Genomic DNA, 20,110 nt, shown 5'->3' with positions numbered 1-20,110 from the left:
GTGTATTTTCTATTATCCCACAATAGTAAACTTTACTGTTATCAAAGGAAAGTAACATATAGTATTAATTATAAACATATGACTTGTGATAGGATCATTATCACATACATTATTTTTTAGGCTTTAGAAATATTTGAATAGTATTAAATAGGTGTTTAAAATTAGAAAGTGGTAACACACATTTTCTCATCTTTTTGATCTTGACATATCTTTAGATGTCTGTCAGAGGACTGCCATGATGCTTAAAGTTTCTGCATGAACCATAGAAATTAGTATCTAATATTATATATTAAGCTGAAAAAGTGAATGTATTTCAAAAGATAGTGATTTATTCGTATTCTATTTTATGTAAACTAGAAAACTATAGAGTAAAGCCAGATAGAATTTTTTTACATTTTGCCACATTTAATTTTCATCATTTTTAGTAAATCAATAAAAAGATATAAATGGTTTCATTTTTGTCATTTTAATAGGTGGACCAACAATCTCAGTATATTCAAGGATATAAAATTCTTTATCGGCCATCTGGAGGCAACCATGGTGAATCGGAGTGGTTAGTTTTTGAAGTGAGGACTCCAACCAAAAATAGCGTGGTTATCCCTGATCTCAAAAAGGGAGTCAACTATGAAATTAAGGCTCGTCCTTTTTTTAATGAATTTCAAGGAGCAGATAGTGAAATCAAATTTGCCAAAACCTTAGAAGAAGGCAAGTATAATGAAATGTGTGATTACTGTGCATGCAGTACATTTGTTAGGTTTTTATTAACCTAGTTGAAAAAATTTTAATGTTAGTAGTGATATTATTAACTGTCTTGATATTGAACATTATGTTTTGCTAATAGAATTTATTCGATTAGAACCACTAAAAACCAAAATTATGTAATACTTGATTTGTTTTAATAGTGGCCTATATAAAAATGTACAGATGTCAACTATGTATTACTTCATGGCATGTATAGGATGTATTCAGTTCTTGAGAACTGAAATTCACATGTAAAGATGAATTTGTTCTCAACTTGTTTGACTTTCATTAATTATTTTCCATTCACTTATTGAATTACTTTGAATAATAACTTATAAGTAAGGTGAGTTATGTTTTCATTTTCCTAGGAGTTTCTGGGGTTAGCATTTTATGCCTATTCCTCATATCTGTGGATACCCCACAGCTCTAGAAAAACCCCACAGAATAATTAGCCACCCAATATATTTGCATAAAGATAACAAGGTCACATGTCACAAATATACTGTTTAAAAATAACCAGAATTTTCCCTAAAATCTGTTTATGATTTTGATTACATAAGTGATGGGATATAGTTAATGTCATGGATGATTAATATATATCTTTATACTGTGGAACATTTGTAAGGAGAACATGGGACTAGAGTTCCAGGGTAAGAGAAATAAGAAATTTTCCTGGGATGTTTTGTAGAGATAATTATATAACTTTGGTCATGGAAAATTTGCAATAACAAAAGGTTTAGCAATACTGAGGAGAAAGAAAGTTAAATCATTGAGGTCTATTCAGACTTGAATGAGATACATCTTTAAAACATGTGGGTATATTGACAGAGATTTTCTGTGGTTAAAAAAATATTAACATATAGTTAATACTTGACTTTAGATGTTGTGTCTTCTTTCAGTGATCTCTATTTTACTCACAATGTGTCTGCTTTTTAAAATAATAGCACCCAGTGCCCCACCCCAAAGTGTAACCGTATCAAAGAATGATGGAAATGGAACTGCAATTCTTGTTAGCTGGCAGCCACCTCCAGAAGACACTCAAAATGGAATGGTCCAAGAGTATAAGGTAATACAAATACAGTAATTACTGATGCACACCCTTCTCCCTACAAAGAAAAAGAAAGAGCTTGTCTAAATTGTGGATATCTGGCGCCATCTGCTGGTTCATGTGGCAACATGTAAGATTATCTTAAAAACACTCCTGTTTATTCAGTCATCGTGGAATAATTCTTAAGCCATTTTAAAAAATTAATTAAAAGAAATAATCAATATGGTCACAAAATTTATAGGTCCATATAATTTCACATAAACCATATATAATAGTGCTAATTTAAAAAGGGCTTCCTTTTTTTACTCTAAAAAAATAGCTTGAATATATTTTGCATAATTGGGTTGCCCTATGGAATTGACTGAGTCAAATTCTATCAAATATGGCTTGCTTTCTTTTTTTCCAACATATCTGAAGTTTTGGAACTTTGTAGCTAAATTGGAAAATTTGTTTTGACGTGCAACAAAATTTAGTTTCTATAAAACTTGTTTTAGTCTCTACACAAAATTTCATGTCTCAGAGGAGATTCAATTATAAATTTATGTATGTTTCATGGATTTTAAAAATAGAGGATGTCAAGTGAATGAATCTAATAACTCTGATAATTATTTTGACCTGTGAAGCTCTAGTGATTATAGTCTTACATGGATTTGTTTTGAGCAAATATTTTCAAGCATGCCAAGGTACAGTAAAAACAAAGTTAGACTCATAAGATGTATTCTATCAATGAATCTGTATTTTAGGAAAGTCTTAATGATCTATGATAAATGAATAATAGATAGATTGCATCAGGGAAATCTCAATAGAAAATAGATTTTACATGTCTTTTTTTCAACATGTATGTAAACACACTGCATGCTAGAAGAATTTTAATGGTAGAACATGTATCTCTAGATACTGTTTTATATTTCCATGATACCTGAGTATTTTTTCTAGTTACTAGCTAAATTGTGGTACTTAGTAGCTTATCTCATATATGTGAATATTTTAGACTATGTCTATTGATATGAAACTGATCTTAAAAAGATGAACACATTTATTTTCTACAGCTTATTAAGTACTAACATCAGAATAACTTGTACATTCATTTCCTGACTCAGTAGGTCTGATGGGGGGTCTGCATATGTATTTTGGTTGATCTTTTCAAGGTGATCTGATGTGCACCCTTGGTAAGGCTTGCCAAATAAAGACCATCAATGTCCCTTTGAGTAGCAAATTGATTTGTACAGTAACTAGATATACTGAGCTTAATTTCAGACCTAATATTTTCTTAAAATGATTTTTAAAACAGACTGAAGTATGTTTGTGAAATTTGCTAGAATTTTTAAAGGGTGACGTTTTAAAGTATTTAAAATAGTGCCATGAATGCCCTGTGACTGTTCTAAGATACTTCAAATTTGATGTTCTAGTGTAATTGAGTCATTAAAAGGTAAGAGTCTCTACAATTTAAGTGTTTTCTTACAAATTTCAAGGTTATCTCAATATGAGTAGTGACAGGATGCTGTGGTGCAGTCCAGCAAAATGAACTATTATTGAGATTTTTAAGGATTTAAAATGAGGTGGTGTCTCAGCTCTCAAGCAAAATTGTGTAATGTAGGCATTTTCCCCTAAGAGTCGAAACTCATTTCTTTCCAGAAGAAATGCAAAAGGGTGGATTTCACTTAACTTCATGGTCAATTTAAAATAATAAAATGCCTTTCAGAGCCTGATTGACTGGTACAAAATCAGTTTGTGGCTTTGGTTCAGCTACGTAATGTAATTGGGGGAAAAGAAAATCACAAAGGACTCTTTATTTCCAAATGGTCAGGACCTGGTATAGAGTTTGACCGTTTGCTGGTGTTATGCGTTGAAACTGTATTAAAATAATATTAACTTCCAAAGGAAAAAAATGAAAGGTTATTGCTCACATAATAGGGGACACTGACACTCCTAGATTTATTTTAAATCCCATTTCCTATTACAGTTTAGACAATAGGCTACTTGAAGCTAATCCTACATTTTGCTTGAGGACATCGTAAAGAATATAGAGCATGTTTTACTACTCCATGGATCATTTTCTTATGGTAACTGAGTCCAAATACTGTCATGTACCATATCCAAAATCTGAAACATTGCAGAAGACCACTCTATGAATAAATAATCCTTTAGTGAAATGTAAATTAAGGATTACAGCGTAGTTCAGAAATCTTACTTTCCTGAAAATAATTTCCTGTCACAAATATCCTTATCAAAGTTAATGAGCTATATAATAATTTTCTTATTAAAAGAACATTTTCCTTTCAAGTCAAATATGTATTGTTACTCTTTATGATCTTATGTATGTTATCAAAGACTAATTAATATTCCTGCTTAAATTAAATACAAGATAGAGTTCTAATTTTCTCTCATTGATAATGCAACATACCACGGGCTGAGTAGACTCCTAGGAAGATCCTAACTCCTTAGGTCCAATCTTATTTATTTATTTTTAAGTAAACTCTTACACCCAACATGGGGCTCAAACTTAGGATCCCCAGATCAAGTTGCCTGTTCTACTGACTGAGCCAGCTGGTACCCTTGTCCAGTTTTATTTTTAATAACCATATTTATGCAAAAGTACTTTATAGATTAAGTTATTGTTCCTTGTCTAGATACACAAAGCTTTTTGCAAAGCCCTTTTTTTCCTGGCAAATAATTTCTAGGTATTTAAAAAACAACAACAACCTGATGATTTGGGGTAATAGGAGCCTGTGTCTTGGAGCCAAAATCTGTAGACTTTCCTGACATAATCCTTGAAAAGTATATGAGAAATTTCAGAGATCTTGAAGGTACTGCTAACTCTAGGATCTAGTTCTGTCTTCTCAGAACTAGAGCCTAGGGAAAAATGATTTTGGAAGCATCCTCTGTTAGGTCCATGTTAAGTCTGTACTTGAACCGAAACACTATGTTGATCTTTGCATCAATGTAAATAATTTACCAGCTTAAAATTCCTTGTGCTCATCTTGCAGGTTTGGTGTCTGGGCAATGAAACTCGTTATCATATAAACAAGACGGTGGATGGTTCCACCTTTTCTGTGGTCATTCCTTCTCTGGTTCCTGGGATCCGATACAGCGTAGAGGTAGCAGCCAGCACGGGAGCCGGAGCTGGGGTGAAGAGTGAGCCACAGTTCATCCAGTTAGGTGAGTGCCAGTATAGATCTGGCCTGAGAGTATCGCTGCACTCATTGTGCTGCCTTTTTTTTTTTTGGAAACACAGTGACAAAAATGATAATGTTAGCTTTAAGATATATACATAATACATTGCATAAATACATAAATATAAAAAAAAAATAAAATAAAAAAAAATAAAAAAAAATAAAAAAAAAATACATAAATATATAAGAGAACTATATGGGTATATGATATATCATGATTATTTAAATGTATATTATATATCATAACTAAACCTAAACTAGCCAAGCACATATTTTACATTATATTTCAAGCAAAAGTTGTCAGCAGCCATTGTCATCCTAATTTCATCCTATTAAATTTTCCTTTTTTTTCTTTATTTTTCTACACAACAAATACTATTAATTGAAGACCAAGGATACCTCAGTGAACAAGAAGACACAGTCTGAACCTAAATGGAATTTATAGTTATTTGGATTAAAAAAAAAACGTGAAAAATTTAAACTAGTTATTAGAAGTTTAAGCAGTATACAATTTATAGTTACCATTTTGGCATCTATTTAAAACTGTAATTGCTTCTTATAAAAAAATATAGATTGCAATGTCAAAGAGAATTGGAATGTGGTTACATGTTAATTACATAGAAAGTTATATATGTTGTGTGCTTCAAAAGTGGTTAGGGGAATTAAAAAAGGAAAAACATTTTAAAAAACTCACAGAAAAGCCTTTTTATAGGGAACGTGGCATGAACATAAAATACAAATTAGTAAGTGGTTACTAGTAAAATCTAAAGCAAACAACAGCAAAAACAATTATAAATGGAGAGGGGAGAGAAAAGCATCAGTATTGCAAGGCTACATTTAAATTATGAAAAATGCTGAATGTATAGTCAACTTTGGTTTATCCTTTCAGATGAAAAGTTAAGCATTAGTTAAGATTTTATGTCAGTTGCTAATTATGGAAAAGGATCTGACAAATGCATTTTTATACTTGACAGATAAGCACATAGTATGTTTGCATTTGGATGATAATTGGTGACATCCTAGAAATTATTTCAAAACAAATTCAAGAAACATTTGACCTTGAATAAGCTTTTTTGCTGTATAAACTTTACATTTTGAAAACTCCTATTGCTAATCCATTGTTAAGACAGTGCTATGTGCTCCAACAGATGTCTTTGACAAGCCTCTGCAATATAACATGATAAAGTCTACCTGAAGTGCCGTAATTATGACGTGGGACTCTGTTGAATGTAGATGTGGAGGGTCGCAGGCTGATGAGGCTTACCATTTTTTAAGGCTTTATTTATTCATGAGAGACACAGAGAGAGAGAGGCAGAGACACAGGCAGAGGGAGAAGCAGGCTCCATGCAGAGAGTCTCATGAGGGACGCGATCCAGGACCCGGGATCATGACCTGAGCCAAAGGGAGATGCTCAACCCCTGAGCCACCCAGATGTCCCAAGGCTTCCCTTTTTTAACATGGAGCTTCCAAGGTTGACCCAAGGCCAGCAGAAAGAAAGAAAAGAAACGCATAGTGTGAGAGAAGGTTTAATGCTGCAGGTAGACCTCCTGCGCAGAACTCAGTCATGTGATTCCAAATAGATGAGAACACCACAAAATGAAGTTGCTGCCTCAGGAGTTCCCTCCTGAAAACTCTGTGGTGTGACAGTAGCATTCAAGCCTTTAGAGAAGAGCTTGCTGTATCTGCCACAGCTATGGACCAGAATTTGATTTGGGGATTCTTTTTAAACAGTGATTACATATGCAACTTTTAAGCAAAAGAAGTTCCATGGTTTATTTCAGGTTCATTTATTACAAAATTACAAAATAGGAAACTATTTAAAAGAATTGCTTGATGTATCTGTTACAACATTAGGTTAGATATGGGGAAAAATAGTCTAAATATAGAACTTTTACTCAAATCGTTGCCCAGTTTTGTGAAACATCAGTATTAACTTATTAAAATTGATATTATCAGTGATGACCCTATACATTGTTGATGTCATTTACCTATTTTTTATAACATACATTTTTAGTCCTTTGTCAAAGATGAATTGAAAAAAGACTGTGTGTTGTTTTATTTATTTAAGATTTAAATCAGTGGATTGCAGGGTAAAATTAGTTTTCTTAAAATTATAAATGTGTGCCAGTTTTCCATATCATAATATAGCCTCAGCTGCAGGGAGACAAAGACTGAGATACACAGTGGCCATTTTAATTCATTAGTCACACCACACTTTATTCTGTTAAGCCCATCTGGTCACTTGCATGGAACCTCTCTTGGCTGTCTTCATAAAATCTGAAGCTACCCGACTTAACCTTGCACAAATAGCCATGAAATCTATAAACTTAGTAGATACAAAGAGTATATCAGGGGAAAAGAAAAAAAAGAATAGATCTGCTTGGTGAACTCTCAGAGGATGAAGTGCTTTTAGGAAAAAGATATATAAAAGAGCCTGGAACATGAAATAAAACTTTCAGTCAACAAACAGTTGAAGGCAGGTGACTGAGACAGCTTATAAAAATAGATTTTTCAGGTTTGACCCTCTATAGAATAAAATCTGGAAATCTGCTTTTAAAAAAAAGGCAAAACACACACACAAAAGTAGCGATTTAGCTACCATTTTACATAGAAAGGGGTGCTATTTTCCCAAGGTTGTATCCTTAGCTTTTGAATACTATTTATTTTTTCCTACCAATGTCTTATTGGGGTTCCATATCATTTAATAAGAAAAAAATAACCTGTAACTTTTTTTCTGTTTGAGAAATGTTATTTATATATAATGAGCTATTCCAGTTATTTTTCTGGGGAAAAAAAAGGAATTTTGAACTAGAACAAATGTCTCTATTTTAAAGCAGGTTGATTAGCAGAACATTTTCAGAGTCAAATGAAAGTAGACGATTGTAAGAAAGCACCATTGTTAATGAAATGGGCAAACACCTTCTTGTTTCACCAGATGTTGTGGGGGAAAAACATTAAGACCACAGGCACTAGGTGGGAATTCTGCCCACTGGGCATCCTCAGAGTTGGCATCACTCAGTCCCAACAAAGTGGGATATTGCTTTGATCGTAGAACAATGTCTTCCAGTTTTCTACAGACTTTGCTGACTGCTCTGTATGAGTGATGACATGATGGGCTTGAAAAATGAATATCTTATTAGTAGGTTTAAACATAAATGAAAAATAAATAAATTTTCATAGCCAGAAATTCTATCAATTTTATTTTATTTATTTATTTTTTTTTTTTAATTCTATCAATTTTAAATTATTGAATCAAAATAACAGAAAACATAAGCCTTTTTGAGTTTTCATAAGCCTTTGACTGTTCATAACACTTGATAGTTCTGGTCCATATTTAACATTACTTGTATCTATTGTTGGTCATGCCTATTATTTTAGAAGAAAGTGATTACTTAAAAAATAAAAAAAAGCACTTTGGGGCGTCTGGCCGGCTCAGCCAGTAGAGCATCCGACTCTTGATCATGGGTCATGAGTTCAAGCCCCACTTTGGGTGTAGAGATTACTTTAAAAAAAGAGAGAGAAAGAAAAGAAAAGAAAGAAAAAAAGAAAAAAGAAAAGAAAAGAAAAGAAAAGAAAAGAAAAGAAAAGAAAAAAGGAAGGAAGGAAGGAAGGAAAGAAGAAAGAAAGAAAGAAAGAAAGAAAGAAAGAGAAAGAAAGAAAGAAAGAAAGAAAGAAAGAAAGAAAGAAAGAAAGATTATTCATAAGTTATTTCAGTGGTAACATCTTAATTTTTCTTTGGTTTTAGATTATACTAAATTTTATAGACCCTGTGAACATAGGCTCAAACAATGCATGTGCCAGACATTTTAGAGTCTTAGAATATAGTCATATAGTTGGTTTAAGGAAGAAGACACACGCTTTTTTTTCAATATCTACCTTAAATAGAGGAAATAACATTTTATCATCATTTTTAGAACATATAATGGAAGATTTCTATAGAAGTCTGAGAAGTTTATATCTTCTTTGTGCGACTTATATGGTACCCCTTATTTGTATAGTCCTGTTCAGGTATTTCATTTTTTATAGTTGCCGCTTTGTACTTATCTCAGCACTGTCTTGTGAAACTTCATCTAAGCAATAAGCTGCAGAGTATTGGGGAGTAAAAAATAGAAATTGTGTGCCATTGTCTTTGTTTTTAAATATATTCCATAAAACCATTCTATCATATGGCTTTGCATTAAAATAGAGTAAATATAATTTCACTGAAAATCTCATGGACTGTTTGAATGAGCATAGGTGGATATCATAGAATTAAAGGCAAATTATTGTCCAAAAATTAACAAAGTACTGATAGCCATTGTATATGATGCAAGTTTGCATTCATTATCTCACTGCATTTTAAACCCACATTAATCCAAAGATGGCTTTTCAGATTCTCATGGAAACCCCGTGTCACCTGAAGACCAAGTCAGCCTTGCTCAGCAGATCTCAGATGTTGTGAAGCAGCCAGCGTTCATTGCGGGAATCGGGGCCGCCTGCTGGATCATCCTCATGGTCTTTAGCATCTGGCTCTATCGACACCGGAAGAAGAGAAATGGACTGACTAGTACTTATGCGGGTATCAGAAAAGGTATTACCTTTCCTCAGTTTTTCATTTTTTAAAAATGTTTAAGTAACTCTTGATTTTAATCTGTGATTCTAAAATATTGATGGTTATAATTCTCATATTTTACTATATGAAGATTTTTTAAGGTGCTTTTATTTTTTTAAGTGCTTTTATTTTATTGTGATCTCTACATATTAACTCCTCTTGAGTAGCAATACTTCAAGGCTTATCTGTTTTAGGCTCAATTCCTTTAAAATATAGTTTGCCAAGGTAGGTCTACATTTGGTTGTTACACCATCTCTTGTGCTCTTAGAGAATCACTTCATTGCTTTATGTTCTCAAAGAAGTGTTTTAATCTCCTTGTCACAGGAATTGCAAATACAAGCTTTGCACTGCCTCACATAGCTTTAAAGGGAGTGCTGTTGCCTTTGTGAAGCTGAAGGGATTATTTATAAAATTATTTTATGAGTATTTCTGATTAGTTACAAAATAGTTATTTCTTACGGATTATGAAATGCTCAACTAAATGATGTGCCTCCATTTGCAGAGAGGAGGTTTAGTACTTTTTTATTGTTGTATTTAAAGTTGCAGAGTTGAATATATATATGCTGTTAATTAATAATGGGGATTTCCTTACAAATGTGTTTATAGGGTTAGAAGAGAAAGTTTACTTCACCACTAGTATTTATAATTTTGTGGATGAACCAAGTATGCCAAGACAATTTTTTCACAGACAGTTTTGTCACATATCCTTGAAGTGTATAGGTTGGTGATTTGTATATTTTACTCTTTGATAAGATTTGTTAACACTCTCAGACAGATAATCCTTCCTGCCTCCACCTCCCCACAAATATATTAATCAACTCTGGGCCTCTGTGATCTACAGGTAGGGTGACTAGAAGTTCTGGTTTCAGGATAGCATCCCAATTTATGTCTTTAGTCCAACAAATTATTCAGGGTCCTCTTTTTTGCTCTCAAAATTGTCCTGGTTTGGCATGGCATATTATGCATTCACCCTAGTTATATAGGGATTATATGTAAACCTAAGACAACACTTTTGCTTTCTGCAACACAAATTTAAAGACAATCACCAATGAACATATCCTCTCCTGCACCATCACCACCCTTCCTTTTTTTTTTAACCACCTTTCCTTTAAAAAAAAAAAAAAGTCAACATATTTTCTAAAGATTTTATTTATTTATTTGAGAGAGAGAGTGAGCCCGCACATGCAAGTGAGCGCATATGGGCAGGGAAAGGGGTAGAGAGAGAGAGGGAGTCTCCAACAGACTCCAAGCCAAGCGTGGAGCCAGACTTGGGCCTCAATCCCACAACCCTGAGATCATGACCTGAGCTGAAATCACGAGTCAGACACTTAACCAACTGAGCCACCCCAGCACCCCAAGTCTACCTATTTCCTTTTTTCCCCCCAAGTCTAAATATTTCCTTAGGGGACATTTAATCAATTATATGGCAAAGTCAGAATCTGTAGTGCTAGCTAGAACTTTTCTCAATGAGAAGTTCTATGGACTGTCCCTATACACTTCTAAAACAGCCTGGGACAGCAGTCTAAAATATTTTGTTGTCAGTCACAAGGGGTCTTGGCAAGAAAGAGTCAACACAAATTCATCACCCCTACGGTAAAAATAAATTAACATGCCCCCTCCTGTGGATGTGCAGTAGTCTCTTCATGTACATATGTTTGCCGTAGCATGATGATCCTTCAAAACATTTTTTTTACAGATATGCATTCTATCTAGAGATGAAGCAAAATGTTAGTATCCCAGCCTGTGAAATGGAAAACGAGGGCTTAGAGGTTACTGCCAAGAGAGCTGGTGCTCGTTATGTATACAAAGTGGAACAGTGTCAGGCACACATGTTCCCATATAAAACCTTTGACTGAAATACAATGGAGAGAAGGGCCATGTGGGTGTCCCCATGTCATGGAGCAGGGAGGGGGCAGGGTATTGGGAGTTGTATTTTGAAATCTAATTTGAAGAGGAAAAGTGACTAATTAACGTATAGATGTGGAGTCTCTTGAATTCTCCAGGAATCTTGCATTTCTTGGTGCCATGAAGTGCTGCGGCTGTGTAGTTATAACAAGTTACTGCTCTATATTGTCTTGAAATCTACATATGTGACATGAAACCCCCTTCCTTTCTGAAATTTCTTTCCTTTCACTAATGTACTTTAAGCATGCCGGCAAATGCCTATGTGCTCTTTTTGCAAAACCTATGAAACTAATATCATTGTCCTTTTTAACTAGCTTGTGTTTAAGCAGAAATCATAGAACATAATTACAAATGTAATTGGTGAGCATTTGATTCTGCTTCCCTCAATTTGCCTTGTTGGCACTTTTTCATAATTCCCTTCCCATGCAATTAAAAATAGTGCATCCTGAAACCTTAAATTGTCTATGCCAGAAACAACGCCAGTAATTATGAGGAAAAAATTGAAGAGAAGGATTTTAAAGAATTAGATATAAAAGAGTCTATTGACCTATAAACCATCAGGCCAGAATGTGACTTTGGGTAAGAGTGAACATTTTTAACCTTACCCCCTACATGTATCTGTAGATCTACCTTCTGCTAGAACATTCTGTATCCCTTGTCCGCATGCATTCACACAGGGCACCAGCATTGCTGGGTAATCAGGGAATATTATATTATTGGAAGCTTTGAGAATTAAGTTGTGCTTTGGTGTACAAGCTGGAAAAATTTCACTTAGATGGACTTCTTTTCATGTCTTCTTCAATTCCTTTGACTGGGTTAGCAGTTTGCTAAGAGTACCGACAAGGACCTTTCATATATTTTTTTTCCCCTTATGTCCTTGTGATTGCAAATTAATGTTCAGGCATTTGATTCTTGCTTGAATAGCTTTACTTTCAAATGTACCTTTTTACTTATTTATTTATGAAGACTTGTTAACTGTGACTCAGAATTTTTTATTGTAGCTAAATTATATCGACTCTGAAAAAACCCAAGTGAAGGAGAACACAATAGAATTCTTAACACAGGGAGGGCCTGCTGTGCTGCCAGGGGAGGCCAGTGCATCTGCTGGGCACACAGTGCTCAGGTTTTTGTTTTTGTCCCTTCTAGTGTGGCTCAGCGATAAAATGGTTTGGTAAGAAGTGACAATTGTACAGAATGTCCCAGCATTGCTGTGTGCAGCCCCAAAGGCTCTAATCCTAAAGCAAATTTCTGGGAGACATTCCAATGTGAAGCAGCAAATACATTTTTGGCAGCTTCTTGATCCACGAGAAGTCATCAGTATTCTAGTTTGTGTGTATTAAGGACTTCATGGATGCAAACTTTTTATGCTCAAGGGAGCAGCGGTGGTTCCCTTGCTTTCTTTACCAGGGCAGTGTTGACAGGAAGGCCAAGAGCCTGGAAACCAAGTCAGCCTCCTCCCACCATGAAATGACGTGGGAATAGTTGTAGTGTTCCCCACACCCAGGAACAGGGAGGAGGTGGGAAGAGTGGGGGAGACAAAGCTGCTACCTTTGAGGTCTGCAGTTCAATTTCAAGCGTTATTGATCAGATTAAGATTTATAACTGCAGGATGAGTGAAGGTTTTCAGTGGGGTGTTATTGTTCTATTGTTTAGCTCCTAGCATGACATGTAAAAAATGCTCAGCCTCCTCTAGGAGAGCCTCTCAAGGTAAACTATAATGGAGAAATTCAAGTGTAAAACTCCCCATTTTTTTCCTGTCCATTCACAAATTTCTATTACGATAAAAACAGAACATTACATTGTTTATATGAGAAGGTGTCAGGCGTTTCTCGGCTGTGAAACAGCTCAGGTTTATGGCTCTGTTTCAGCTCTTTCTTTCCTTCTTTCCTCCCTTCCTCCATCCTTTCTTTCTCTTTTTCCCTCCCTCCCTCCCTCCCTCCCTTCCTTCCTTCCTTCCTTCCTTCCTTCCTTCCTTCCTTCCTTCCTTCCTTCCTCCCTCTCTCTTTCTCTGAGTGACAAATACTTAAGCACACCTATTAGTCCATTTTAATAAGCATTTACTTTCAGAACTCTAGATAAGGTTCAAGCGAGACCCTGATAATACTTGTTTGAGAATCCATCAGCCAGTGTTTGGAAATGATTAACAACATCAGAGGATTCCTGTTTGTCCTAAAGCCGGGAGCTCAATCTCTGTTGCTAAATGCAGGGTCATTCACAGGCTAACCCAGCACAGCTCCCATGCCAGACGCTTCACAAAATGGTACCTGTAGAGACAAGCCTCTTCTTTTAACCTCAGATTTGGTTTTATTCATATATCAGAGTGTCAGAACTACTGGCTTAGTTATTTACATTTGTTTTATGTTCAGCTGTCTGCTTGATTTATACTAATGTGATATGTTCCCTTTCTCTCTTCAGCTTAATAACGGGTTTATATTTTGTTTTGATTTTTCAGTCCCGTCTTTTACCTTCACACCAACAGGTATATATTTGCACTTACACTCCTCCTCTCCTTTGCTAGTTTGGCATGTGTTGTACTATTGTGTTTCTGTTTTTATTTCATTTTCTGCAGTTAGTTGGGGGAAAGGACTTAAGATGGAATACAATACTTCATTTACTCCTGTCAGGCATGCATTTGAAGTAGAAGTGGTTGGTGTTGCTTTTCATCCATTTAATACAGTTATTTATTCATGACTCCACACTGCATCCTAGCCTTGTGTGCACGTGTTTCATTAGATAGACACTCTGTTTCCACCCTCAGCATGATTTAACATGCTAATGATCTTATTGATTATTTCATACTTGGCAGTGCATTTTTCCCCTTAACTTAAGCTTTCACATTTTCCAACAAAATTTTCTCTCCCTTGCAATTCTCTGTCCATAGAATCAACATTTTTGAAGGTAACCAAAATATCCAGCACATGTGAAAGATAAAACTTTTTATTTTCCCTAAGTCAGAATCCTAATATTTTGTTCTATTCAGTTTCTTTCAAAGTGGGTCCTCTTCTTTCACTTCACCTTTAATAGAAGATGTACCTGTAGTCTTGCCTCCTCGGTTTTAATCCAGTTATTGTAATCACTGGAAGCAGTTATCTCTCCTTAACACACTCCCCGTTTGGAGTTCTTCTAAGTCGCAGAATTTGGCAGCTTTTAGAAACATATTTCTTCTTAGAAAATGTGTCTGTATTTACAGAAAAGCTAATCTTCTTAACCCCTTGCCTGTGTGCAAATCTTTATTTGTTATTGCTAAATTTTTACACCCATAACTCATTAGGCTGAGAATGCTTTCAGGAGCATTAAAATATATTGCCACTATATATACACATGCCTGATGAAAATATAATGGGAACGGGTTCTAGAAGCCACAATAAAAAAATAGATTGTATTAATTAATAGCCACAACTTGGCATATATTTTTGTGTGTGGAGAGAGAGAAGGTTTATTTTAACATTTATCTTTGTCTTACTGGTACTCATACTTCTGGGAAAATAATCCTGCCATTTTTCCCCCATATTTAAGATTCCAATTATATATATACAAAATCACACAATTATGGGATCTAGTAATAAATTCAAAATAGAAAACTATGGGAATGCAAATGTAAAATGCATAATATATTTAAAAAGAGTGTACTCCAGTTTGCTTTTACTGAGTTATCAACCTTACCAACACAGTAAGAAAATAAGGGTAACATATTTAATTCTATATAATCTAAAAAAAAAAATACTAGCTGAATCAGAAATGTACTTTCTGTGATGGTTTTACAGTGCTTCTAAGTAGAAAGGGAGGAAGTGTTCCATTTTAGAAAGATGGTCATGGATGTAATAGCTTTTGATTTATAAACATAAACATGTCTATTAATTGTTTCTTTTCTTTTTTTTTTTTTTTTTTGTAACATTCTAGTAACTTATCAGAGAGGAGGTGAAGCTGTGAGCAGTGGAGGGAGGTAATTATCCTGCTTGTTTTGTAGATCCTAAAGGGAATTCCAGGTATCTCATCTTGTCTTCCTCAATGACATCACTCACTGTGCATAAAAGATTTAAGTTAAGGATGAAATTTGTTCAGATCTTTTAGAAATACTCCGTTTGGGCTGTACTGTAGAACTAGGCTTGTTTGTACACAGATGCCGCGGATTGAAGCTGTTGTGTCCTGGTGAATGAACACGAGAGGGCGCACTTTAACCGGGAAAGACAAACTTGCTGAATTAGCAGATGATTAAAAGGAGTTAAAGTGATTAAGCAATGGCATTTATGAAGATTAAGAAATATAGCTAGTTAGCAGATACTATCAAAGAAAAAGTGTTCATTTGAAAAGCTGCTGAACACAGCATTTGCTCATAAGTTGTAGGTTAGGTTTGTTCTTGTGAATTCAACATAGTTCAGCTCTCCATTTGTAGGGAAGTATGTTGAAATACAGGAAGAAACCTAGATAGTTTGTTAATACAGAGCTTTTTTCTCTCTCTTTCTAATTAAAATGAACCTCAATCCTATATTTATTATTTTCTGTAATTATTATTCAGTGAACTTTAATGTATTCACAGAGAAATCACAAATTGATGTGACAGGCAGCTTAAGAGAGCTGAAAAAAGGTATATGTTATGAGAGCCAAGCTTCTGGAATTTCTATAATAAGATGATTTTTTCTCCAAACCAGCAACATCTAGCTTAAGGTAGAGGAACAAAAACTTCCAATCAAAACCATTTTAGAATCCAAATTCGATTAATTTATTAAGTGTTCTGCTTTGCACGGTTGGATAGTATGCTTGCAACTGGAAAAGACAAAAATGAGTAAGGTATTATTTCTGAATCTAAGGAGCATACCACGTGGTGACACAATGACTGAATCTAGTATACAACAAAGAGTGATTTTAAAGAAGTGTCGACCACTTTTAACCAATGCTGTACCAATTTGGCAACAAGCACTAATCTCTTCTTCCTGGGTACTGGTGCTAGCTGACTGTTTTCATACCTGTGAAACAAAGCCAGCCCCCGAACGACCCAAAAGCTAGGGAGGTCTTCATAAGGAATAAATTCATTTGATTCAGAAATTAAACCAGAGCATGTTTATACATCCAGGGGAATTCCATCTAAATTAGAGCCCAGATATTCATGAAACAGCCTCTGGCATAATAACATTCTCTCGTGAATAAATCTGGAATGCCTGATTATATAACCACCTCTCTACATGTGTATGTTCATGACTGTCGACTTCTACTTTCACCTTGATCAAAGCACATAAAATACTTGTTGAGCATCTTCTATATGTTCTGCACTAGCCTCCGTGGATGGGCACATGTACAGACTCTCTCTATCTCACATACACATGCACACACGTGAACACACACAAAATATCTGTGGTTTTGCTCTAAATGGATTTATAACCTAGATAAAGCAAATGATCATATCAAGCCTAATAATGGAAGGAATCCATGGGTACCAAATGCAAGTTTCTACAGCAAGACTGAAAAATTACAAACTAAACTATCTTTTGGAAAACTTTCTGTATTGCCATACAGAACTAACCTTTTAAGGTTAAAAGGAGAATGACAGTGAAACGTACATATTTCAAATACCAAATAGAAAAGACCTCTTTAACCAAATGACAACAGATGCTGGCATATTACAGTTAAATAAAGATCTCATGGCCACAAGGACAGTTATATACATAATTTTAAATGTATTAATTCATCAGACATATTTACGGAATGTCTACCATGTTATGGGTGCCATTCTAGTTGCTTGGGATGCATCGGTGAGCAAGTCAATAAAAACTCCTGTCCTTGTGAACCTTACATTAAGTGCAGGAGATAAAAGATAAATAATAAACATTAAAAAAGTCAACTCTAGCATCAGCAGTCGATGAGTGCTTTGGAATAAATAGAGCAGAATAAGAGGGATCAGGAGTGTTTCAGGAAGAAGTCTCATTTCTTAGCCACGGTATGTGTTTGGGTAGATTCCCAGGAGAGGGGGGAAGAGGAATCAGAGTGTGTGTGTGTGTGTGTGTGTCTGTGTGTATATCTGTGTTCTGTGTATCTGTAGTTAGAGAAGGGGCAGTGACCTAACTCCTCCACTCACCTCTCATGTCCATCCCTTAAACTCTGGTTTCCCTCTGGCATTTCGACTCTGTGAATCTGCTTTGGCCCTCCCACTTCATTTGGCTGATGATACCGAAGTCATCATCTCAAGTCTTCCTTTCTTCTGTATCCATCCCTGCCTTGGTTGATTCTCCTTTCACCCCCTTCACTACCACAGTACTGTTTCCTGCCAAGCGCTCATGCTTTCTTGCCCTCTCTGTTGCAGAAGCTCCCCACAGCCCTACCTTTATCTGCATTCATTAGCGCTACTTCCTGTTAATTCCCTTTGGCCGTTGGAGCCTAGATGGTATTTTGAAATGCATATAGATCAGGTCTCTGAGTAGCTCTAGATTCCATTTTTAATAGAACCCACCATGACTAAAATACCAAGTCCAAATTTAGCACAGCCCATAAAGCCAGCAACCTATAGGGTTTTGCAGGTCCATTTCCCATCTCTAAGTGTCATACCCTACATCCACAGTGTCAGCCCACCTGCCAATCTCCAGTATGAAATTCTTCTATAGATCTGTATTCCGTCAACCCGGAATGTGCTCCCCTCTACCCCACCCCACCCCCGCCGCTGTCACTTTGCCGAGCTTCACCTGCTGTGTCTTCCGTGAACTTTTAGTGCTGTGTAAATATCACAGTTAAAGCACCTAGCATAAGGTAATGCAATTATCTTTTGTTTATATCAGGTGTCAGGAAATTATGGCTCCTGGGCCAAGTCCAGTCTGCTGCCTGTCTTTTAAGAATACACCCAAACTTACTTGTTCACATATAGTCCGTGACTGCTTTCCCACCACAATGGCAGAATTGAGTCATTGCAACAGAAAATATAATAAAGGAGAAGGCTGAGCCAGAAATCTTTTCTTGTGAATTTAGCCATTCCCAGAAAAGGGAAAATGAGGATTGTGGTAAGCAAAGAGACCTCTTCCCACCCTTGGAAAGGGCAAAGGGCTTGTGATATAACCCAGGGAAGGATTATGGAAGAAGTATTATGTAGCTGTTCCTGCCCGTTTGTTTTCCATACCTCAGACATTCCAGGAACCTCTTCCAAAAGCACTACTTAAAATCCAAACTACAGCATAAACCTGGGAACAGCAGAGAAATCCTGAAGAAAGAAGTAAGAAAATCAGGCCAGAGAGAATGCCAATAAATCATTTCCTCACAGTGGGAGGTGGTGACAAAGAAACAGCTCTCAGGCCTTGCTTCCCTCTAAAATCCTGGCCCCTCTTAAATCTATCCCTTGCTCCTTCCTGGGCTTCAGAACCCTTTAAAGCAATGAATTAAAGGAAAGAGGAGACAGTCTACAGGCAACCTTTACTGCCAAGGCCCTCTTAACATTTTCTCCTGCTCTGCGACCCTCTAGTGTTTTACTTGGTGGTTTAGGAATTCAGATAGGTTGGTTTTTGTTTTGTTTTGTTTTGCCTTGCTTTGTTTGAATGAATGATTGGGGTATCTGGAATAAGTAGAGCAGAGGAAACGAAAGTAATTACTGCACAATTACTTAAATGTAGTGTCCATTTTTCCTTTGTGAGACAAACTTTATCCCCTTAATATGAACTGGAAGAAAAGTTTGGGTATTATGAGCCCTCCTGACTTCTTTTCCCTGATAATATTGTCTTTTAAAACACAAGGAAGAAAGAAGCAAAACTCAGATATATTAGTATAAAAATATAACATCTAATATTATATGGTAAAAAATATAGACATACATTAATTACCAGCACTGAGTTTTGCTTCTGCTTAATTTCTTAGTGTTGAACAGCTAAATCTCTGTCATATGTACTAAAACTATCTTAAAGACAAAAAAATAACCTATGAGATTGGTAGTTTAAAAAGTCCCTAACACCCTTATCAGGGTAGCTGCATACGACCCAAACTTCCTCAGAGACCTCTAAAATATACACATAACATTTTAAGCTTCATTATGGGTTGATAATCTGTGGTTCACCTTCTTCCCCAAATAATTAATATTACAAATACGAGTCTAAACCAAAGTCAGGATGTGAATTGTTAATCTTACTTCCTGTTGGAAATCACCCATACATATGGAAAGTTCTTTCAGCTTATGATATCAAAACATTCACTTTCAAAGTACCTTTCTGAGAGAATCATGGTAGCATAAATACATTGTCTATTCCTCTTGAAACGTGTAAGTCAGACTGAAAAATTTCCACTTGACCCATGCTTTAGACCCATGATATCTCTACAGTGTCAAATATGGAAATATATTTTAAATAGCTGCTACAGTGATAACACACTTGGTTTAAGTTCAAGTGAAAATACGGTAAGTAGAGCTAAAGATTACTAGATGCAGAATTTCTATAACCAACATCTATTTCAAAGGCTCCAAATATCTGTGATACAGCTTGCATTTAAATGTTTTAGATTTCAACATTGCAGCACAATCGCTCTTCAAAGCACGTTTTTATCAACAATATTAATAATAAGTTTGCTTAGTGTTGACAGCATTATTCTGAATTTCGAGACTGTAGACATTTCCCCCACTCTTTCTCTTATATGAATATTTGAGGACTTAAGGAAATTTTAGCACTCCCCAATAGGTAGGTTTATAGCATC

General features: G+C 35.4%; 1 protein-coding gene across 2 annotated transcripts in view; it reads left to right on the top strand.

Annotated features, from left to right (window-relative positions):
- Positions 1-20,110, top strand: part of ROBO1 (roundabout guidance receptor 1) — a 1,146,492-nt gene that overhangs the window by 1,081,746 nt on the left and 44,636 nt on the right. For both annotated transcript variants that reach the window (XM_041735102.1, XM_041735103.1), the window contains 6 exons: positions 474-705; positions 1,686-1,807; positions 4,777-4,948; positions 9,335-9,532; positions 13,911-13,937; positions 15,359-15,401. In XM_041735102.1, coding sequence (XP_041591036.1) covers positions 474-705; positions 1,686-1,807; positions 4,777-4,948; positions 9,335-9,532; positions 13,911-13,937; positions 15,359-15,401 — 794 coding nt within the window. The remainder of the gene's footprint in view (positions 1-473; positions 706-1,685; positions 1,808-4,776; positions 4,949-9,334; positions 9,533-13,910; positions 13,938-15,358; positions 15,402-20,110) is intronic.

This window comes from Vulpes lagopus, chromosome 20 (genome assembly GCF_018345385.1).
Source record: "Vulpes lagopus strain Blue_001 chromosome 20, ASM1834538v1, whole genome shotgun sequence".
Taxonomy (NCBI): domain Eukaryota; kingdom Metazoa; phylum Chordata; class Mammalia; order Carnivora; family Canidae; genus Vulpes; species Vulpes lagopus.
This window is presented reverse-complemented; position numbering and strand designations above follow the sequence as displayed.